This window comes from Acinonyx jubatus, chromosome D4, assembly GCF_027475565.1.
Source record: "Acinonyx jubatus isolate Ajub_Pintada_27869175 chromosome D4, VMU_Ajub_asm_v1.0, whole genome shotgun sequence".
NCBI lineage: Eukaryota > Metazoa > Chordata > Mammalia > Carnivora > Felidae > Acinonyx > Acinonyx jubatus.
Window position 1 is genome coordinate 19,990,951 of NC_069391.1, and position 23,421 is coordinate 20,014,371.

Sequence of the window (23,421 nt, forward strand, 5' to 3'; positions counted from 1 at the left end):
CTGGAGACTCCTGAGGTCTCCACCTGCTCCCATTCACCATGGGCTCAATAGCTACGGCTCTGTCTACCCTGAAGGGATAAATGAGGATTAACTGAGTGCCTGATGTGAAGAACTGAACACAGAACCTTCGAAGGAAGCCTGGCTTTCGAGGATGTGTGAGGCCTGGGGAATTCATTTGTTTCAAATAACCATCAACGAGATTCCAGGTTTCCTGCCCGGAGTTAAAATCAGCGTTGAAAACCCAGTACGGTTTGGCTGGTAATTAATCCAGATCTCACGCTGGGCAGGCTCGGTTCACAGTTCTGGCCTGTGAACGCCACGTGCTTGCTCGTCCATGAATAAAAATCAGAAGAGAGATCCAGACAGGCAGATATGGGCACCAAGGCCCCAGAGGCACTGGAAAGAGCCCCGGGGGGAGGGAGGAGCGGTGGCTGCGTGGCCTCAGGCAAGTCCCGGACACCTCGGAGCCTCCCGGGACCTCTGGCCAAATTGGCAGCCGTCTTCCTTGTCTTCCTTCCATCCAGAGCCCTTCTATGTAGTTCTGCAGGTTTGGGATTTCAGGGCCAGGCTCCACTCCACAACCCCGCCCACCGCTCCCCCCCTCCCCGCCCCGGCCACCCGCGCCAGGGGAACAGTAGAGAACGTTGTAAGACTGGGGACCTGGGTTCACACCAGGCACCCCTGCTTACGAGCTGTGTGGCTTTCAGGGCCCCCTACTTCCATTCTCCAAGCCTTCATTCTCTTAAGTGTAAAATGAGGATATGACGGCACCTTGCTGACAGATAATCTATAAAAAGTGCTAATCCTGGTGCCTGGCACACAGCTAAGGCCCAAAAAGTTAGCTGTTGTTTCTGTTAAGCGAGCTGCTGGATGCTCTCCAACTCCGAATTTTAAACCACCCTCCTTGGCATCTGTTTTTCAGGAAGAGCAAAGATTTCCCTTTCCAGAAGGCCCTGCTTGGCCCTGTTCTTCCAGGTGACCCGGAATTAAAGGGAAATGCAGGGGCTCAGTGAAGCACTGCTTCAGGCATCCTTATCACTGCAGAGCCCTCTTCATAGATGAGACACCAAAAAGAGCCTCAGGGTGGCAAAATGCTTGCCCAAGGCCACACAGCTAACAGGCGGAGCAGGGACTCAGCCCAGGACATTGGCTCTGTTCTCCTCTCCTGGGAGCTTCCACGCAGAGAATCTCGGCTGGGTATATTCTGACTAGGTGTGCAAACTTGGGTAAGGGCTTGCCCCTCTATGGGCAGCCGTGGAATGAGCATCCCAGAACCTTCCCAGCATGGGGTACTTCCTGAGTTGCAGGGTGGTGGTGACTTCCTTCTCCAGTTATCTGGCAGGAGAGGAAAGGAGGAGACCATGCCCATCTCACAGAGAAGAAGGTCAAGGCCCAGCGAGGCAGGGCTCGTGCAGGGCTCCAGGGAGGGAGATTCTCCCTCAGGGACCCTGGTAGGGCCACTGCTGTGGAGGCCCGGACACTCCCTCTTGGCATTTCTTCTGCCCCAGAAACAGGGGCATCCAGGCTGGGAGTCTGACCTCACCCACACATCTGCAGAGCAGACTCTAAGTGCCAGTTGGGACCCACGGCCCAGCCTGGTGATGTCAGTCCACAGCCCGGCTCCGTGTCATGGCAGCCCAGCCCCCGGCCACGGGCCTGGCCTGGCTCTCCTCTACCAACCCGGGCCCAGCCGCGGCCACAGGCCTAACCCTTCCCCGCTCAGTACTTACTTTGTTAGTTTGTTAGTGGGCAAGCGAGGGTGGGCGCCCCCTGCCCCCTCTCGCCTGATCCGAGACCCTGCCTGTTCTCCACGCAGTGGAAAAACGCTGCCATTTCTTTCCAGGGCCTGAAGCCTGAGCGGGTGACTCTGGGATGATTCACGAGGGCCGGGGTGGGATTTTCCACTCCACGCCGCAAACAACGGGGCCTCTGAGAGGGCCCAGAGCCGAGGGGGAGGGGAGCGGGGGCCACAGGCCTGCCTGGGGGAGGTGAGCGAGGCCTGGGCTTGGGGGCTCGCACAAACAGAGCCATGGAAACAAACAAGCAGCCGCTCTGGGCTTCCCCTGAGGGTCGTGGCCTCCAACAGCCAGACCTAGGGGAACCCCATCCCACGGAACAAGTCCACTCTGATGTCCAGCTGCAACCGCCCTCCTGCCAAGCCTTGCAGAAAGAAGTCCGCCCTGGCTGGCAGGGCCCCTGGCAGCCGAGCAGAGAGGCTCCAGAGGCCGAAGATCTGGGAGACCCGAGTCCGGTCTCTCGTGTGCTGCTAACTGCTGGTGACTCTGCGTGAGGACTCTGCAGTCTCTGCGCCTCTACTCAGTGCCTGTAGCCGGACAGGGAGAGGCAGGGGACCCCAAAGGGGCCTCCCATTTCCGGCCATCTGAGCGCACCGTTATTCCCAGGAACAGCACTCAGGGCTCTGAGCCTTTTCCCCCAGTCTCTGTCCGAGGGAAGGGCCTTCCGGGCCGGGGCTTCTCCGTGTGGCTCTGCGCCGTGCCTCCGGGCCTCAGTTTGTCCAGCTGTAAAATGGGGATATAACACCCATCTTCCAACATACAACGTATGTGGGCGCTGGTTACTCTCCACTTGCTCCCCAGATCTACTGTGTGCCCCAGGAAGCTGGCTTTCACAGGCTGCACCCTTAGGCTTTCTTGCTCTGTGCCTTTGGCTGGGTCTGGCCAACGGGAAGCCCCAACAAGAGACTGAGAAGTAGGAAGAGTGAGTGGGCTCGGCTATTTCTCTCCCTGCTCCCGTGGGGACTGGAGACCGCTGTTCACACTTGAACTTTCACCGGGTTCTGGTTACACCTTCCCCTCCCCTGGTACCTTCAGGCTAGACCTGTGTGTTTCGCCAGCCCCTGTGGGTTCCTCTGATGCCGCCCACACCTCTGTCAGTAGCCCCTTCCTTGAACTCTCCTCAATTACCTGCTCCCCACCTGGAGCTGCAGGACACGGCATGCGCACTGCTTAGCACAGAGCCTGGCGCAGAGTAGGAGCTCAAGAGCAAAATGCCAAAGAGAAAGCGAGACACCCCTCATTCTCCTGGGCTCTACGTGATACTAGGGGAATGGGTGAATTTCTCAAGATCTAGCCCCAATTTCTAACCACCAACAGTATGAAGGCCCTCCTGGGTCCAGACGTCCCTGGTTCCCTTGGTGCAGCGATGCCCCCATCTCAACCATCAGCACGTCAGTAAACAGCCACGACAACCCGCTGGGACCAGGTGCTAGGTGCTGGGTGGCTTTACATCCCTCATCTCAATCCACACAACAACTCTGGAAAGGTAGGTAGCACCATGTCCCCATTTTGCAGAGGCAGAAACTGAGGCTCAGAGAGGTTAAGTGACTTGCCGAAGGTCACACAGCAGCTGGCACCTAGGAGGCACTCAATCAACGTTTGTTGAAAGAAGGAAAGGATAGCTGGGTAAGGCAGTCGTTGAAACCCAGGTCGCTCCAGATCCAAAGTCTGTGCTCTGTGCCTTCCTCCATGCGGCCTCCTGACCCACCAGCAGCAGAGATCTGTGTAATTCAAGGAGCCCGGCCTGGGAGTCGGGACAACCTTTTTTTCCCATAAAGATCACATCCCTTCATTTTACAGATAGTCATGGAGCATCTGCTGCGGGCCAGGCCCTCATCCGGGTCTCCCTGAGGTGACGCTTGCAAAAAAGTGCAAGCCAGTGCAAATGCCAGCGGCCTGATCATGAATAAATAAGGCCTTGACTCGCCTCCTCCCAGGCGTGGGGCTTCTGTGCAGCTTCTGTGCAGTCTCTGTGAACCGCAGCCTCCCCGCCCCTACTCACCCGGAGCCCAGCTCAGCTTTTCCATGCTCCCCCCGCTGCTGGGGCTCCCACAGAGCTCCCTCACTCAGTGGCTACAACTGCTGGCAGGCCCGGGGCCCAGAGCAGTCTCCGCCTCCACCAGTGTGGCTCATGCCCCTCCAGAACCACGCAGAACCAGGCAGACCCGGCCACCCCTCTCTGGCTCTTGAAGTTCCCACGGCCACTTATTTCTAAGAAGGGAGCTCTTCCGAAGCTGTCATGGAGGGGAGACAGCCCTAGGGAGAGGAGAGAAGTTCCCCCAAAGTCACCCAGCAAAAACAGATCTCCAAGGGGCCTTGGAGATCACCCAACTTGCTTCCTCACAGGAGATGGGAGCTATTCTTAACCTACGTTCTGCGGAAATCAAGACTTAGCGTGGATCAGAGCTAGTAAGGGGCGGAGTCAGAATTTAAACCCAGGTCTGCATGTCCCCAGTATGGGGACAATTAAGCCCCCTGCCCAGGGCAGCACGGCTTCTGAATGTATATGGGGGTTGGAGGCAGACAAGAGAGGACAAGAAAAGAAGTTGTTACCACTGCTGCTCAAAGATGCCCCTTCAGTTATATAATGCTGGTATCCGGTGACATATAAACGACCGGTTTGCCACCTGCCGCACAGGGGGCTGGACAAAGCTTCTCGAAGCTTCGTGGCTCCTATTGGGGTGAGGCTAGGTTCCAAACGGAGGAAGGGTGGGATTCAGGGATAGGGCGCGGCAGGAGGCGAGCAGGGATTCGCATACACGTCCCGCCCTCCTGAACCAGTTCCTAGGATGTCCTAAAGGAAGATGCCACTCACGTAACTCACACATTTGGTGGGTATAGAAACAGAAGATTTGTTCAGACAGTGAGATCTTCCTTTGAGGCCAAGGACAGGGCCTGACATATCTTTGAAGCCCCCCAGCCTCCTGGCCCTAAGCCTTAGAGTCTCAGTGTGGACACTCAGGACACACATTCTTTGATCGCAGGGAAGTTCCAGGAGATCTGGAGTGAGGCCTCACCCCTGCGGATCCACATCACCAAACCCCGGGGGAATGTATGCAGCCTGGGCATCTGACAGGCCCAAAGGCAGATTCTGCACCCTAAAAAACTATTCCCTGCTCCAGTGTAGGCTTGGACATGGCTGTCCTTTCTCTACACCACACATGGCCTTGGAGACAGGGTTGGCCTTCTCCACTGGATGGAGTGGAGACCCTGAGCCTCACACCCTCTCTCAGAGGGGGACAATTCACCCCCGTTTGCCCTCGTGGCCAGTGAACCGAGCACCCCCACAGCTTGGGAAGCTGAACTATCAGGCCTCAAAGGCACCTGGTGCCTGAGTCAGGCTGAGCAGCCTGAAGGGCTGAAAAGGGGTCCCCCCTTCTTTTCTTGGCTCCCAACTTCCTGCCCTGACAATTTCAGAGCACAGGACTTAAGCAGAGCGTTGACATAATTGCAAAGCAATGCATACAATTTCCATAAGTTCTACAATATGGTTATAATAAAATCGTGCTCTCAGTCCCCTTGGAGACAGGCTGAATAAATATTATTCCTAATCATTATTAAAACTCATTAAGTGTGTTTGTAAGGCCTGGGAATTCCCAGCATCTGCCACTGTCTCCACATTGTAGGGAGCCTAACCTCAAACACTAGAGCCTGGTGGGAAACCCGGCCTTAGGAAGGAGGAAACCACACAGTGGTCATCTCCAAGGCAGGAGAACAGAGCTGAGGCCTGAGCCTTCTGGAAACTCCATCCCACCATTCCCCGCCCAGAGGAATTGGCCTCCAGCTGCAGAAAGGTCGTTGCCCCTGGAGACGGTCCCAGGCATGCTGCAGGCATCGGCCCTGAGAACATCTCCTGCACGTGGAATGTTCTTTCTCCTTTCCTTGACTGTTCAGGCCCACCCTCCCCCTCCCCACCCCAAACTCGCCTACAGGGGCCACAAATCCAGCATCTATAGGATCCAGGCAGGTGAAAGAAACAGGGGAAAGGACTGGGTTGGAAGACCTGATCGGGAGACGTGGGGACGGGGGCACACAGGAGCAGGCCTGTCCTGTCGAAAGGGGCAGCTCTCACGGAGCCACAGCCCATGGGCCACTGCGTCTCTCCCCCTTCCAGGAGAAGCCAGTCGTCAGGTCTTTTATAAGAAATCTCTCACATTTTTAAAATGTTAGTAACTCGTTAAGTATTTTTAAACAATGCCGCACGTGCCAAACAAAACACGTTCAGGACTACCCATGTGCGACCTTTGTCCTAAACGCCCAGACAAGCTGGTGGGCTGGAGGAGCTCTGCTCTAGGAGTCGGGACAGCTGAACTTCGGAGAGCGTGTGACCTGGGGGCTAGTCGGTTAGTGGTTTTCCTTAAGCCACTTGACCTTGACAGCTGGGTTAGCAAAGAATGACCTGGGGCCTGAGCCAAGCAAAGCCCAGGGGGGCTCTTTACCTGGTGGTGGCCACCAAACCCAAGTGTGCCCCGGAGGATCATGAATCACAGCAGGATGTGTAATCACAAGCACAGCAGAGGTAGACGAGCAGGGGACTCGCGTTCGAGTTGAGAGTCTGCCGATGACCACCTCCCGGCTCGACGTTGCTTCTCCTGGTCAGCCCTTGCCGGGAGTAGCCACTCGCCCTAACCGCCCCCTGCCACCCACTTGAGCTCTGAACAACATGCACACCCCTCCCAGTCTTACCGGCAAACCGCAGTCTCCCTTGGGCCCTGGAGGTCCCATCAGCAACGGGAAAGGCGTGGGTCCCGCCAGGTGGAAGAACGAATAGCTGTGACTTGTAGGCCAGGGACTGGAGGACAGGAATCGCGCTGGGGCAAATGCCGGGGCCGAGGTGGTCGGCCGGCTGGGCCGGGACTGTCTGGGGCTGGGCCGGGTTGTCGGATCATTCAACGGGACATCCCTGGCTGCCTTCCCAGGTCTGAGGGGGACGGGCTTCCGGGGGTTGCTCTTGGGTCTGGCTTTCCTTGTGGCTTCTGATCCAGAGGGTTTCTTGGTTCTGGTGGGGCCTGAGCCAGGAGCAAGGGTGGGCGGCAACGATGTGGCTGGTGGTGGAGTGGTCCCGGTAGAGTCAGGACGGGGGACAGGTGACAGGGACAGAACAGTGGGTTGAGGCGGTCTGAGGGTGCTGGTGTGGGCAGTGGCTGGCTCACTGGCATGACGGCTCATCTTGGCCTCATTCTGGCCCACTGGGGAGAAAGGCGTTTTGGAGGATCCAGTGGCCAGAAGTAGGGTCTGAGCGTCGGGTAGTGGAGGTCTGGGCGTTACAGGGGTCCTCTGGATCGGCCTCACGGAGGGTCGGGAGGCTTTGGCAGGAAGTGGGTGGGAAGTGGATGGCACAGGCTTCTTGGTGGGGGGAGCTGACTTTGTGAAGGAAGGCCGAGCTGCCTTCTGCGTGGGGCGGGGGTTTTTGACAGGGCCTGTGGAAGGAGGAGTGGCTGAAAGCCTAGCCGGATGACGTCTGGGGCTCCCGGTGGCCGTGCTCTTCTGCAATGGCTGGACAGGTGTGGCGGAGGCGGCACGAGAGGCTGGGGGCACGGGAGGAAGCACTTCACCGGCTGACAGCTTGGCAGGTGGCAGCGGGGTCCGTGCTGGGCCCCTGGCTGCAGCACGCTGGTGAGGGTCTGTGATGCTAGTCCTTAGGGGCTTGGTGGGTGTGGCAGGCACCACAGTCCCCCTGGGATCCCTGCTTGCTGGCCGCGACCCCAGGGCTGGTGCGGCAGTGGTCAGGTTCTCCAGGCCTCGCAGGGCAAGGTCGGTCTGGAAGCTGAAGGTTGTGCCAGGGTCTCGGGGAAGGAGGGGTCCCAGCTGGGGCCGGTATGTGTCGGCCTGTCCACACTGCTTTCTCAGGTGGGTACAGTAATTGTGAGCGACCTGCGTCACAGGGTAGATACTGAACTGGCACAGGGCACCTTCAAACTGGACCGCGTGTGGGTTCATCTTCCCAAAGAGGAAGGAGCCCTCGGGGTCGAGTGCTGGGTCCTTGTGGAAAGGCAGCGGGACAGGCACCCGGTGCTGCCCGCAGGCCGTCACCAGGGTGACGGTGCGGCCGCGGAGCTCCAGAGCTAGGTGATGCCAGCGCCCGTCATGCACGTCGAGGTCAAAGGCCACCGAGCGCCGGGGCCCCAGGTGGAGGACCGTCTTGCCGGGGAGAAACTGCAGGCCCAGCTGCAGCTTGTGTTTCCGGCTGCGGACGGCGAAGAGGAAGGCATGGTTCACCCGGTGGGAGCAGAGGCTCAGCACCAGAGCCAGCTCTGTGCCCAGGGAGGCGGGAATGACGGCGGCTGTGGGGGTCTGGAGCCGGGTCCGCTGCGTGAAGATGAAGCCTGATTGGAATGGAATGACCCCCGGGGGCGGGGGGCTCCGGCCACCCCCTGCCTTTGTCCAGCTGAGGCCGAGCCGCTGGAGGACGTCCACATCTGCGGGGGGGGGGGGGGGGGGGGGGCAGAGGCAGGAGAGGGCACGGTCAGAGCCTGCTCCAGCCCCAGACCCCTGCAGGCGCATAGACACAGTGAGGACAGGTCACCCATTGCTACACTGTGGCCCGTGCCTGCGGCTGGGAGTACACAGCCGGAACCTGTTCCCTATCTGGCTGGACGATGATGCATATACTAGTTTAAGACACAGACCCCGGGCACCAGGGCGGCTCGGTCGGTTAAGCGCCTGACATCGGCTCAGCTCACGATCTTTCGGTTCCCAAGTTCAAGCCCCGCGTGGGGCTCTGTGCTGACAGCTCGGGGCCTGGAGCCTGCTTCGGATTCTGTCTCTGTCTCTCTCTGCCCCTCCCCCACTCATACTCTGTCTCTCTGTCTATCTCTCTCTCTCTCTCAAAAATAAATAAAACATTAAAAAAAAAAAGACACAGACCCTGGAGCCAAACTTCCTGAATTCACTTGTGACTTACTGCCTCAGTTTTCTCGCCTGTTAAATGGGATAGTAGAGTCAAACGCGGAAGGCTATTGTGAGGATACACTTGAAAGCAAGAGCCTGGCACAAAATAAGCACTTCCCAATGATAGCTATTCGTACCAAAAATAATGATCATCACCAAATGCTAGTGCTAAGAGTATTCGAGACTGCCAAACGTGACAGGCTTCCCCTTCTCTCTGCCTCAAAAGGCATCTCCTCCCAGAAGCAGTCCCCTGAGTGAGGGAGCAGGGTGAAAGGAACGGATGTGTCACAGGAGTTTGGTAAGGATGTCCAGTGGGCCTGACTGGTCTCACCACCTTTAGGAACCTCCCCGGCCCCCTGCCCACCCCCTAGGTCTCTCTCTGGCCAGAGCAGGGTGGGGGGAGCCGCTATCTGCACAGAGGGAAGAGGATATTTCCAATGACTCCCCTCCTCCCTGTGCGGCTTTGGACAGAGCAGAGGAAGCAATCAAGGCGTCCCTGCAAGCTCCGTCCTCTGGCGAAGCGTTTGGACATCTACTGTGGCCTGGCCAGGTCACATCCGCCCAGTAATTACATCGGTGGGGCTCGCCAGAGCAAAAGGAGGGCGTCCAGGGTGTTTATGGAAAGGCTTCCTGACCTTGCCTCTTGCCGGGTCACTCGACCTCCCTCAGCTGGCTGTACTGCGAGCATCTGCAGAAGCCAGCTCCGGAGCCCCGACCCAGAAAGGAGAGGCTGCCTCTGGAGCTGGGGTCTGGCTTGGGTGCTCAGCTCCCCTCCCCCACCCCCGCCCCCCCGAGCTCAGCAACCTAAACCCCGAGTGTGGTCCAGGGGGTGCCCATCAGGCTGAATGCGGCGCTCGGCCCCTAGTCCTGAGCTAACAACTGTGACGTGGATGGACGGATGGACGGAGGGACAAATAGATGGGCTGGGGTCAGAAGGCCAGGCTTTGGAGCCAGACAAAGCCACCTGTGAGTCTGGACTCTGGGCCTCAGTTCCCTCCGCTGTAAAACGAGGCAGAGGAGAACGCCCGCATCACAGGGTTCTTGGTCTTCCTCGCCAATCCTCACACACGGCCTGCACCAGCACCTCTGGGCAAGTCTCTTCCTGACCCCTGGGCCTCAGTTTCCCTGCCTGTAAGACAAGGGAAACCAGACCTGGAAGCGGCCACGACGTGCTAACGATGTTCTCAGAGCTCTAGAGGGGTAGGCTGCTTCTTCGGGTTGGCTTGACTTGAAGACCCTTATTCGTCCGTAGGGCCTGCGGGCCTTCACTTCACTGCAAATTCCCCCTCTCTCCCATCTCCGTCTGCCCTCAGACCCTAATCTGAAATAAACCACTGCTCAAAGATTCTCTTGGTAGTAGTGTATTTCACACCTTTTAATCACTGAAACGCTCTTATTATCACAAAATACTACTCACTACGAACAGCTTAAAAGCGAGCAGGTGCTTGCTAGGGAAGAGGTGAGGGCAGGAACCCACCCCCCACCCCCGCCCCTTGTCCCATCTTGGCAGCCCCCGGAGGACCCCAGGCCTGCACAACATGTCCTCAAACACCGCAGCTTATGGTTGCTTGCGCTCACCCAGGGGAAATGACAGTTGGCCAGGCCAGGAGATACCAATGGGCTTTCCCTTAGCGTCCTTTCAAAACCCACACTGGCTAGTCTCCAGGCCACCCCTGCAGACTGTCTGTAGGTCAAGGGCAAAGCCCCGAACTCTGACACCTGGAGCTGGCAGAGGTGGTCATCTTAGGGAAGACTGACCACTGCGGGCTCCACAGGGGATAGAGAAGGACTGTTCTTAGCCAAGTTTTCAGGTAAATGATATAGTCAACAACAATAATAAATGCGAGGATTTGTTGAGCACTTACTATGAGCCAAGTGCTTTACATGTACTATCTCTCTTGAGCCTCTCAATCATCTATGATGAAGGTACTGTTTATTATCCCCCCTTCACAGACGAAGTTCAGAAAAGTTCACTATAATAACTAGCCCAAGGTCACACAGCCTATAATAAAAGGTACAGCTGGAATCTGAACCCAGGCCACCTGGCTCCAGGGTCTCTGTTCTTAACACAATGCTATACTGAGCTAGAGCTCCTCAGACAAGTGAGAACGTGGGGTGGAGGCACATCCAGGACCCAGGGGCGAGGCACTAGGGGACAGGAGAATGAATACAGCCCAACGCCATGCTGGAAGGACCCAGCCAGCTGGCCGCAGCAAGATCCCTTTATTACATAAACCTGGCTCCACATAGCTCCGGCCTCTCCCCAACACCCCCCGCCCCCCATCGCCTGACTCAGGACTCTGGACAGCTGTTCACCTACTTTGTGGGGGAAACAGCAAGCTCGGAAAATATGACATTTGCACAAAATGTTGCCGGGCAGCAGAAGCCTCTTCCGGGCACGGCCCTCCCCTCCCGGGGACCCAATCCCTGCCGGCGGCCAGGTCAGGCCACAGGGGCTCTGAGAGTGCCCGGCTGCCTGTCCCGGCACACAGGCGGGTGTGGAGGAGGGGAAGGGCCGCTATTTTAGGAGGCGTCGTGGCTGTTTGACAAACAGATGTGGGAGAGGTTTCAGTTTCCACGGGCAGCTGTGCAGCCTGCCCACGGCCGCTCTGGCCCCCTGGCCGGCTCCTCAGGGATGGCAGGGAAGAGCAGGATCTCATGGGAAGGGCAGGAAGTTGTGGCCTTCGTGCCTCCTCTCAGCAGTTCTTGGTACAACCACTGGACAAATCAGGACGACTGAGGCTGACTGAACCAACGTGATTTATTCCAATTCTGCCCGTTCCCCGACCCCCCGACCCTTGGGTAGGAAAGAAAGGGTCAGCTTTCCACATTTCTGCACTGAGTCCTTCCTGCCCCTTACAAAACCCTAAATGTGATTCTTTCAAGCCCGGAGAGAATTTGCCAACGATGGGCTCCATTTTACTGATGGGAAAACTGAGGCAGTGAGTTCCAGGGAGGGGCCTAGCCGTCTCCTAGCCCTGCGTTCTCAGGTCCCTTCTGCCCTCCCTTGTCTCCCCCTGCACAAAGAGAAGAGAGGATTACCTTCAGGAGCTCCTTGGGTGGAGGCCAGGTGACAGACAAACGACACTAAGATCCAGGTGAAGAGAAACCCCCTAGAGACCGGAAGACACAAGCAGATGCAGCATCAGCTTCCACCCTCAGGCCCGGATCCGGCTGGAGAGATGGGAGGGAACCACCCAGGCCCAGTGTCCCCCAGTCTCGCCCATGGAAGGTGGAGGCAAGATACAGGCTCTAGGACCCCACTGTGTAGCCCACGCTCCCGGATTTCCAGGCGCAACCCCTGCGGGCCGGACCTGCCTACGCAGCCCAAATACAACCTGGCTTTTTACAGATCGATAACCCAAGGTCACAGGGCAGGAAAGAGTGGGCAGGAAGCCCTGCCCTGGGCGTCAGGAGACCCAGGGCCCAGCTTCAAATCTGCTGCTGACTCACCGGGCCGCCAGGGGCCCACCCCTCCCCATCTCTGGGGCTCAGTCTCCCCATCTGTTCTGTGGCCTCAGGATCTTGAGGCCCACTGGGCAGCAGAACCAGGACTGAAAGTTCAGTGGGAAGACCGAATTGATGTGCTTGGATGACTGACATCTCAAAGGACAAATGAGATGAGAACTCCTCTCTAGACGCAAGGTAGAGGAGGAGAAGACCCCTGAACCAGGAACAACGCGTGCTAAGGAAGCCGCCTACCTGGCTTCACGCCGAAGGAAAAAGGCAGGGAGAGAAAACAGAGGGACAGAGGACACAGCGGGGAGTCAGGCAGACCCAGGTGCAAACCTGGCCCCGTTGCTTACCAGCTGTGTGACCCTGGATGAGTCACTCAGCCTCCCTGAGCCCGCCTCCTGCTTTGCAACACGGCCGACATTCCCAATGGTGCAGGCCAGGCATGAGGATTAAGTGAGCTCATGCATGTCAAGGGCTCGGCCTGGTGCCAGCCACAGAAGTGCTCCTTAGACAGTCATTGCTGCCCCTGAAGTCTGGGGCCCGGAAGGGTTAATGCTCTGCTCGGTGGCTCCTGCGAAGATGGGCAGAGGCAGTGATCCGATTTCACCTTCCTGTGGGAGCAGCCACCGGCGACACCCGAAGCCACCCGGGGCATCTGATCCCTGAACAGGCCAAGGGGAGGGCAGCACGTGGCCAAAGACGGCCGGCCGGGATGCAGGCAGAGAGAGCCGAGACAGGCGGGTGCTGAGGGCTAAGGCTGGGATGCACAGGCCCGGGATCCGTTTCCAAGAGGAAAGCTAGGATGCTGTGTTTCTGGGGAACCACGTAATCCAGGAAACCCATCTGCCGGAACTGATGTCTGGAGCCCCACGTTCTTCCCAGCTCCCCGGAGCTCCTTGGAAAACAAGTTTACACCCTCCGATTTAATAGCAATTGCTCCAATTTGATTGTAATTATGATCAATAGTAATCCTGACTGGCACTGTGAAGGACACTGGTGGTCACCTACCCTTCCCTTCTTGTTCAGGGAGGCACGGACTTCAGAGGGTACTGGATGAATCCGGGTAAGTCTAAGCCAATCTTGGGAATTTCTTCTGCCATGCCAGTGACCGGTTTAGGCACACATATGTGACCCAAATGTGGCCAGTGAGATGTGAGGGGTGCCTCTTAGGGCCCCTGGAAAAGTGTTGCAAAGGGACAGAGAGGGTTCCTTCTAGCCTCTGTACGTTATCGAGTGGGGATGTGCTGCTGCAGCCATTTTGGGCACATGAGCTTAACAAGCTCCGTGAGCATTTGAGGATGACAGAATGGAAAAATAGGAGACGTTTCAGGACACTTGAGATGCTGAAGTAGCCAAGCCTGTCGCTGCTTTTGCTTCAGATCTCTCGATACCAGAGGTAATAACTCCCTTTCCATAAGCCAGGCTGGCTTGGGTCTTCAGTGAGTTGCAGCGTAAAGCAAGCTGGCTGCGGTAGCCCTCAGATGCTGACGGTGGTCCCTTGAAAGCCTTCTCCAGCCTCCGGACCTTTCTCATGCCCTACCAAGTGTTCCCGACGCCACTCTTTAGCCTGGCCAGTTCCCACACAGGCATTCGATTCCAGCTTGGGACTCACCTCCCACAGCCTGGTGCACGCACCTCACCACAGCAGGTATCCCACGTGTGCTAATTGCCTATTTTCCTGCTTCCCTTTCCAGAAAAAGTCCCCAAAGGGTAGGAACCACATCTGTCTTGATCACTTTTGTATTCCCAGCACCTGGTAAGCACGTCATAAACGTTCAGCGTATCTTTGTAGAAGGAATACATGGTACCTGGTATTCCAGGACTCTGGACTTTAAAAGCATCCCCCCCAAAGGCCCTCCCCACCTCTGCCTTCTTCCAGGGTCGGTCCTGGATAATCTTTCGTTCCCCCTCATCTTCTCCAATCTGCTGCCATTGCTGTGAAAATGCCTTTCTCACGGGGCCAGTCCACCGCGGACCTTGCCTCCAGCTCACCGCTAGCCATGACTAAAGGTCAGAGTGCCTAGCTGCCCTGACGTCATCTGGAGGAAGGACAGAGGCTGGCCCTGCCGACATGACCTGCCCGCTTGAAGCCAATGGCAGCCTCGTGGGGCCTGAAAAGAAATGACAGGAGGCTTTGTTTGACGTGCCACAAACAGAGGCTCAGGGAGGGCAGGTACCTCTTCAAGGCCACCTGGGAAGGCTCTGGGGTCATAATTCTTCAGTATTGTTTCCCACTTGGCCAGGTAGACACTAGAGGAAACCGGGGCTGGATTCCCTGGGGAAGAGCTGCATCCCGGTCCTGCCGACTCCCGGGGCACAACTAACTGCATACCAAAGGGTCTGAGACGTCCCACAATGAAGACATTGACCGTGCTTTCTGTCCAGCAGCAGTCCCCAGACTTAGGGGACCAGTGAACTCATTTTTCCTGAGAATGACTCCTCAGAGGACACTGCCCCTCGTTTTCCAGTGTGCCGACGAGCTCACTTCTGCCCCCATTTTCTCCCACCCTCTCTTCCCAGAGCTTTCCAGGCACAAGCCCTCACTCCTGGAGTCCCTCGCCGTATCGTGTCATATCCACCCTGCTCAAGATGCTTCCCAAGCTGATAGGGAGAGGCTGGGTGGAGGGGACAAGGTGCAAGAACCACACATGCCCTTAGTCAATTTTTATGGCTATGGTTATGCCAAGGTGACCACTTTGGAGAGACTGAGAATACACATGGGGGAAATATTTTTAATCCCTGAAGGTCACGAGAGAGAAGACTCACAAGGGCGATGGGATCAGAACCTGTTCTTTAATTAAGCTTCCCAACACCATGGTTTCCCATTCAAGAAGTTCAACCCTGAAGGCCTGTTATGAAAGTATTTGCCCCTCCATCCGGTCACCTTGACAAATGCAGCTGACCTGGATTCTGTGCGCACTTGACTCATACACTGCCAAAGCAAAGAGTGGGAATAATACAGTGGGAGAAGGTCCTCTGAGATCATCTAGAGGCCAGATTCTAGTCCCTCCCCCTCATTGTGAAGATGGGCAACCGAGGCCCAGAGAGGGGAAGCGATTTGTCTAAAACCACACAGCATGTCAGTGACCCACATCATCCGACCCCGCTGCTTAGCAGACAGTCCGTCTCACTTGACTTGTCTCTCATGGAGAAGAAATGGGAGACTTACAGGGACTTCCTACTTGCCAGAGACCAGAGTCCCAGACTTTACCAACAGGAACAGAGATGCAGCCTCGGAAGCCAACAAGCCATCTAAGTAAGCTCCAGGCTTGGAAAGTTGGCTCCCGGAGGGAGGCCCTGCCGATCCTTTTGCTCCCGTTCCAATGCTGTTTAGGCTACTGCTAATAATGTTTCGTGCCTGTGCTGGCTCAGAGCTTTGTTCTTCCCAACTTCTGTTTTCACCACTGACTTGTGGTCCTTGGCTCGGTGAACCCAGGGCTCCAGAATGTCGGGAAGACCAGGGCCCAGGGGCCAGAGTGGGTAGGAGGCAACTGAAACAGCAGCCGGGGGTTAGGGAACCTGACCTTGGAGGCACAGCCTGGCCACACAGCCCTCCAAGAAGGGAACCCAGGTGTTCCTACCCCCAGAAAAGGCCCTCTGCCAGCACACCACATGTGGCTACTCCTGGACCACGAGGCTGCCAGAACCTACAGCTGGTTTGCATGGTGTTGTCTCCATCCTTGTTACCTGGGAACACACAGAATCTTACAGACCCGTACCAACTTGCACATCCACTAAGAGCTCAGAGCTGAGACCGAGGGCACTAAAAACACACACAAGGAAAGCAGCCTGTGAACTCCAGGCTTGGCTGTGCTCTCGTGGGCTCAGCTGGGCCGGAAGCTGGCCTGAGGACCACAGAACAGCAAAGGGGGATGGACCTGTCCCACCTGCCTCCGTGGACCGGCCAGGCCCCACGTGCCCAGACAGCCACACCCAGGCCCCTCTCTTCACACCTGATACCTCTTCCATGGGAACACAGACAGGTCATCTGTCTGGACAGGAGGCGGCCCAGAATTTTCCGGTTGACTCACACATCCATTCAAGGTGAAGTGGATAATGATACAAATAACAGCTGCCATTTATTGAGCACTTATTACATGCCAGGCGCTGTTCTAAGCCCTTGACAAGCATGGCCCCCCATTAATCCTCACAAAACCTTGCTAGCTGAGAATTAAGATGCCCGTGGGGCGGGTAAGAAAGAAGAGAAGCACAGAGGCCAGGGGCTTGCCCGAGCTCACGGGGCAGTCAGGACTCACACTGGCCGATTGCAGCGCTCCCTCTGCCCTGCAACCTGCTACCCACTAGTGTGAGTCTGTGAGTGTTTTGCCCCCACAGAGGCGGTCAGTCCTCCAGCACCACTGATACGGCATGTCAGTGCACCGGGCCGGGTTGTAAGGGTACCAAGCAGGTCCCTGCACCCAGAAACGGGGAAGGAGAATATGCCAACAAAGTAGCAGGCAGAATGGGCTCCGAGAGAGACAAACAGTGGGTTACATGGGGAGGGCAGCCCCCCCACTCCCCGTGCAGCACACTACGAGGGGAGCTGATGGCTGTTGAACTACGGTTTGAGGGACAGCAGAAGACACACAAGCACCAAGAAGGGGACTGTTCCAAGGACAGGGAGGAAAGGGAAGGCGAGACGGGGCCAGGGATGTGCTCCATAGGGTCATGGAGCCTGGTCTGGGAGAGGCAAAGAAGAACAAAGCTGGAGGGCATGCCAGAACCAGAGGGCACAGGATCTGGGGCACCCTGTGGTGAGGGAGGCAAGGCAGAGGCTGGGCCTCTGAGCAACTTGACTGCCCATTTGCCCAAAGCTTGGGCCCCACCATGGGGTGCTTGCCTGGCACCACTTTTCTGCCCAACCGCTGGCATCTGCCTTGGCACAGGGTCTTCTGGAGAAAATGAGTCAGCAGTGTGCTTACTGGTGCTGTGTGTGTGTGTGTGTGTGTGTGTGTGTGTGTGTGTGGTGGGGTGGGGTGGGGTGGGGGGTGGTGGAATCTCAGCCAGCCAGCTTTTTCCAAGACATGGGAAAGAAGGGGGGGGGATCATCCCCCTGATTCCAGCTCAGAGGGGGCGGGGCATGGTGGGGTCTGGAGGCAACAGCCCTGACCAGCCTCTTGGGAATGTCCTCTGATCCTGGGGGCAGGACAGAAAGGGAGCAAGTTCTGTGTCTGGGCAGTGAGCATGAGCCACAGTCCCTAGGGCCCTGAGGGCTGCTCCCATCCTCGCTCACTCCCACACACACCCACACTCAGGGATTCACTCTTGCACACGCTCACTCTTTACAACTACTCCGCCAGCCCCTGGGTCCCAGCTCTGCCACAGGAGATTCCCTGCCCCTCCCTGGCCCCCCAGTCTCTGCCTCTGTGAAATGACTTGCTCATCTCCAGGGCCCCTTTCTACTCTGACATGCAGGCTCTCCCTTTTTCTCTCTCACACACGCAAAGTGACAGGAACCGAGACACCCTCCCCCCAACCCCCAGAGAAGCAGGGAAACACTGAGGCGCACAGACCCAAACATAGTGACACACACGCGGAGACTTTCAGAAGCAGGGGACGTGCAAAGCCACACAGACGCTGAGACGGGAGCAGAAGCGGAGACCCGGAGACCGAGAAGCTTGCGGGTAGTTTCACAAGAACAGACTGACTTACAAGCCCGGGACCTGTGGACACCGCCACCGGAACACACGGAGACAGCCCAACACGGAGACCCTTCCTCCCCCGAGCACCCAAAAAGCCCCCCTCCGCCCCCAACTCGCCGTTCCAGGCGCCACCACCCACCCCGAACCCCGACCCCAAGGCTGGCTCTGCACGGACCCTCCCCAGCGCGGCCCCCGCCCCAACGCGATCGCAGAGCCCGGCCAGCGGGGCAGGGCAGGCAGCGCTCGCCAACCCTCGCCGGGCCGGGGGCGCAGCCCGCTCGTTAACCCTTGGTGGCCCGCTTCATAAGGGCTCGGGAAGGGGCAGGAAGCCGACGTTCCGGGGAAGCGTCCGGCGCGGCGGGGATCCCCAGCCCTCCCCGGGGCTGGGGCAACAGGAAGCTGGGGAGGGGGCGTCCCCGAGCTCATACTCACCCCCCGCGCGCCGCCGCCGCCGCCGCCGCCGCTGTGCCTCGGGCCCCCCGCGCCGATCCCGCTCCCATGGCGGGCCCCTACTTCATGCTCCCGAGCCCGGGGGGCAAGTGTGGGCGCGCCCCATGGGGCCGCCAGCCCCCCGCCCCGCCGCGCCAGGCCGGCTCAGAGCGCGCGGCCCCCGCGCCCCCAGCGCAGCCCCGCGCCCAGGGGCGCCCGAGCAGGCAGGCAGCGCGGCCGGGGCCCCGCGGGCGCCCGCGCCAGGCCCATGGTCCCAGGAGTCCCGGCGCCGCGCTCGCCCCTGCCTCGCTCTTTTTCTGCTTCTACCGAAAAGGAAGAAGAAGCAGGGGGGAAAAGAGAGATGATCAAACTTTTGGAGGCGGGCTGCTGGCGGTCCCCGGAGGCAGAGCGAGGCCGGGCGAGGGCGCGCGGAGGGCGGTGGAAGCTGCCTCCCCGCCGGCCTGGGGGAGGAGAGGAAAAGGAAGGATTTGGGGGAAATGAAGGCGATTTAAAGTCTCGGCCCGCGGTGGCTCTCCACCTTCTCTCCTCCCCGCGCCGAGCCGCCCTCTGCTGCCCCATGCTGCCCCCTGCCGGCCGTAGCCGAGTACACGGCCTCGGCCGGCCCACGACCGCCCCGCAGAGACACCCCCACCTCCGCCCCTCCCCCAGGAAAAATGGGGAAACTGAGATTCACAAAGAGGAAAGAGATGGCCAGAGCTGCACCGCAGGACAGGCACAGTTCGGAGATGTGGCACTTCTGGCTTGTGAGACTGGGGGTGGGGGTGGGGGTGGGGGGAAGGTCCCTCCAAGCTGGGCGGGGGGGGGGGGGTGGAGATAGAGGGAGAAAGGGGACAGACACTACTGCTGAAAGGAACCCGGTGTTTCAGGGACAGAGCTGGGACCAGCACTCAGTGTCCAGACTGCCACAACAGCGACAACCAGTGTCCTACCACAGACACACACACACATACACACCCCTCTTCTCAGATTCAGAGCGCCCTGGAGAACTGACTTCCCTGGACACTTACTTGGTGGGTGGGCTTGTTCAATGTTGGTCACCCTCTTCCCCTCCCTGTCCGTTCGGTAAGAAAAGGGAGCTTAACAACCCCGACACACACCCCCAGGAGGCGACCAAAGACTCCTGAGATCCCACACTGGAGCGCACAACTGCACACCTTGAACCCGCCGCAAAAGCCCAGCAAATTCGCACAACCACCACCCGCGTCCGAACCCAGGCGTGAGAAGCCCCCTCCACCTCCCCCTCCCCCTCCACTTCCACCACTTGTTCACCAGTGCGCACACACACTCCCACACACATCCACGCTCACCCCAAACTCAGACACAAACTCACACTCATTCACACGCAAGCTCAGTCACACTCCCCCCGGGCTCACACAAACACACCCTGGGGTTATTGCACTCGAACGCTACCCGGACTCCACACACGCAGACGAATGCACACTGGTACTTACACGCACACAAATGCACGCTAGCCTCCCGGGATCCACACCCCCCCCCAACGTACACACCCGCACACACGATTCACACAACTTCACGTGCACACATCCCACATACACACCCCAAGCGCACATGCGCGCGCGCGCGCACCCCCGCTTGCACACTGCTCTCCGCTAGTGCCCACCGCAAGCGTGCACGAACGCACTCACCCCCCACACGTGCACCCCCCCCCCTCCCCGTACGCGCGCACCTTTACGAACACACACCGCTACCCCCAGAGCTCCAGGAGCCCCGGGGCACTTACTGGGTCCCTAGCTGCGAGGCTGGACGGTCGGTCCTTCCTCGGGCGCCTAACGGCATTTGTATTCATGGGTCCCCGCAGCCCCGGGCGCGGGCGCGGGGGCGGGGGTGCGGGGTCCCCTTCCCTAAACTGGGCGCGGGCGCTCGGAGCGCAGCGGCACCGGGAGGGGCATGGGCGCGCGGGGCTGCGCCGCCGGCCCGGTCCGCCTGCGCTCGAACTTCGGCCGCTCTGCGTCCTCGGACTCCGGCGCGGGCTCCGGGCGCCGGGGGCGGCTCATAGGTGCTGGGGCCGCGGCGCCCGCCGGGCCTTTTGAAGTCTCCGCTGGGGGCGGGGAGGGGGCGCTGAAGGCGGCCTTTTAAACCGTGGCTGCACGCGGGCTTGGTGGAGCAAGGTGTCTGGTTTCAGCAAACTTTAGGAAAAGTCCCAAGCCGAAGCAAGGGAGGAGGGTGGAGGTGGGGAGCCAAGCAAGAAAGAAAAAGAAGCGGCGTGCTGTGCGCTGCTTCCTGCAGGGGGCAGAGCACCCACGGCTGCCAGGAGGGCGGCCTAGCCGGGTGCTGGGGAACCCGCAGACAGCTGGCCGGCGCGTGGAACCACCCCCCACCCCTGCACCCCCAAGTTGACCCGGCGTTCTTAACCGCCACGTGGACGAGCCCCAGGGGTGCAGGAACACCCCCCAAAACGGCACAGATGATGCATGTGGGGAGCATTCTTCCGCGTGAGAGGGGCCACCGGTTTCCCTCAGGTTTTCGGAAGACCATAGCCCTGGAAGGTTGAGAACTCCCAGTTCACTCACAGCTCATGGTTTTTTGAGCTGCCCACTTTGCGCTAGGAGGATCCTGTCCTCATTTCTATTTTTCGATATGTTGTTCATCATGGATTTTTTTTGGCATTAGTTTTGACATTTTTAAAGTATTGCCTTCATATATTATGTACCTTGATTAGTTAGGGGTTTTCTGGCAGCCCCTTGATTCTAAAACTCCACTCCTGAGACTTGTCTGGGGTCCTGCCAGCATGTGGCCCCGGAGCCTGCCTCACCCTAGCCAGGTGCAGCACTGTGCTGGGTGTCACCTTTTATGGGAGGCCCTGCTATCAACGTTTACAGGTGAGAAGCTGAGACTCCGAGAGACGAAGTAGCTTTCCTGAGGTCACCAAGCTGGTAGGTGGTGGAGGTGGGATTGGAACCGAGGTCGTCCGTTTCCTGTCTTCCGCAGCTGAACGTAATGATCCCGACCTTAGCCTTTAAGGGGTTCGGAGCAGACCCCTGTCAGCCTCCCCGACTTCATGGTGTGCCCCAGAGCTCCAATCTTTCTGATGCCCGGACCCAGGCTCCGGACAAGCCGGGCTACTTCAAGGCCTTGTCTGTGCTGTTTCCTCCCAGTTTCCCTCCCCGCACCCCGCCCCCCCCCCCCCCCCCCCCCCGCTTTGCTGCCTGTTCACGGCCTCTCTGTCTTTCCAGGACAGCTTAAGCTCTGCCCCACACCCAAGTCATAGCACACATCACATGGTGTTGTCATTGTCAGATCCATCTCTGTGTCCCCACACCCAGCATGGAGCCTGCGACACAATAGAGGCTCAAACCATTAATAATTTAAATGAGTTTCTTTAACTCCTACCGTGTACAAACCCCTGTACGAAACTGAGGGAAGAGGGTCTGCCGCCACGGGAGGGAAGACAAAGAACGTTGCACATGGTCCTGCTTTCTGGGCACACGTGCATTTGTAATGTGGACGGAAGACATGCCCAGCAGCTTGGGGCAGGTAAGAGGGCCTGCATGGGAGCCATCAGACACTGCCATGCAATCACGTGAAGATAACACAAGGGGGGGGGGGGTGATAAATGCTATCGATTAATTGAGTTGTCAAGCAGAACTAAGGGGTGGGGGGAAACCAGAGAATACTCCCAGGAGGAGGTGGCCTTTGGCTCATGGAGCCATGGGGGAAGACAATTCAAGTGGAAGAGTCGCCAAAAGGCCAGGAGGGTAGGAGTGGATTTCAGGCAGGTTTTAAAGGAAGAGCTGAGGGACGCTGGTAGAGAAGCTATGTAACTAACTCCCCCCAACCCCCTGCACTGTGTGACTCAGTGGCCACAAAGCCATTTCCAGGCAAGGGGATGCATTTCCTCAAAGGTCAGGCAGTGGGTCAATGGCTGAGCACCAAGGTCTTTCCAAATTTCACTCCCAAATGTGAGTATGCAATGTTGAGCCCCAGGGAACCATACTCCACTGAGGGCTGCTGGAAAAACCCATGGGAGACCTCTCAGAGCCCGTAAAGATCGACGGTATCTTCTTCCAGAACCTCACTCTCTCCATCTGTAAAGTGGGCACATCAATCATAGTAATCTGCATGGATCCTTGAGCTTGTGAGTCTGAGACTATTGTTTAACAATAATTCAATTCACTAGATAATTACTGAGGGTTAACTGTTTTGCTAGGTTGGGAGGGAAGGGAGAGTCGTAGTCTTCCAGGAACTCATGGTCAGCTGGAAAGAGAAGTCATGGACACTGATAAGAATTCTTGGGGAGAGACCTTGCTTCCTGCCTCTGCCGCCTCTTTGCATCTAGTCTTTCTGCCAAGTAGGTTCCTGGCACCACACCAGTGACTGGGCGTAAACAGCTCTGATGGAAGTTGGGTCCAGAAGACACCGGGCCACTGACTGTTCTGTGAACAGAAAAGGGCACTCACCAGCCAGCCAAAAAGGGGCCATCTCTGTGGGGCAGAAAGCAGCGAGACTAGAAATGGGGCGGGCAGTGACGGCCAGGCCCATGTAGCATTTCAGGCACAAGGGAGAAGAATAGAGATTCCTGGCCTGGTGGGGCTCAGAGACCACATGGAATTTACTTCCTGCCCAAGCAGATCAGCCATGGACCCATTGCTCTCCAAGGCAAATCTGCCTTGAGAAAAACTGTTCATCTAAATAGTTTTGCTGGTGGACACAGAGTAGGTGCTCAGTAAGTATTTGTGAAGGAATCACTAGTGAAGTCTTAGCCTGCTGAACAGAGGTCTGCACACTGCCCAGGTACCAATCCCTGTCCATCTATCCACCAAGCTTTTTCTGAGAACCCATTGGGCCCCAACCTGTGCTTCCTGCCCTCCGCACGTCTGGTAGAGGATACCAGAAGGAGAGACAGGCAGAAAATGCAGGTCAGGAAGGCCTGCCTGAAGTCATGCTTGCTCCCCCGGTCTGCGGAACTGGGAGGAGAACTCAGATCCCTATTCCCCCGATGCCCTGCTCTGCTGGGCACACCAGGACAGGTCTCTCTTTCACACAGCAGGCAGCATAGGATGTGTGCACACGGTACGTGCCTAATAATAGAATCATTTAATACAGTCATTCATTCCCAGGTCACTCGGCCAATCAGGAGATGCTGCTGGACATCGAGCCCTGAGCAGGACGCTGGTCACAGGCAAACAGAAGCCGTGGTCCTCTCTATGCGCACATCTCATTGCCAT

General features: G+C 58.0%; 1 protein-coding gene across 9 annotated transcripts in view; it reads right to left on the reverse strand.

Moving 5' to 3' along the window:
- COL27A1 (collagen type XXVII alpha 1 chain) overlaps positions 1 to 20,124 on the reverse strand; it is a 140,129-nt gene extending 120,005 nt beyond the window's left edge. For 4 of the 9 annotated variants that reach the window (XM_053204731.1, XM_053204729.1, XM_053204726.1 and 1 more), the window contains exons 1-3: positions 18,218 to 18,757; positions 11,730 to 11,800; positions 6,483 to 8,215 (exon numbers count right to left, since the gene is read on the reverse strand). In XM_053204731.1, the coding sequence (XP_053060706.1) occupies positions 6,483 to 8,215; positions 11,730 to 11,800; positions 18,218 to 18,285 (1,872 nt within the window). In that variant the 5' untranslated portion in view covers positions 18,286 to 18,757. Of the gene's footprint in view, positions 1 to 6,482; positions 8,216 to 11,729; positions 11,801 to 18,217; positions 18,758 to 19,976 lie in introns of those variants that run through there. The other 5 variants (XM_053204732.1, XM_053204728.1, XM_053204727.1 and 2 more) reach the window with 4 other exon arrangements.
- Positions 20,125 to 23,421: the final 3,297 nt, after the last annotated feature.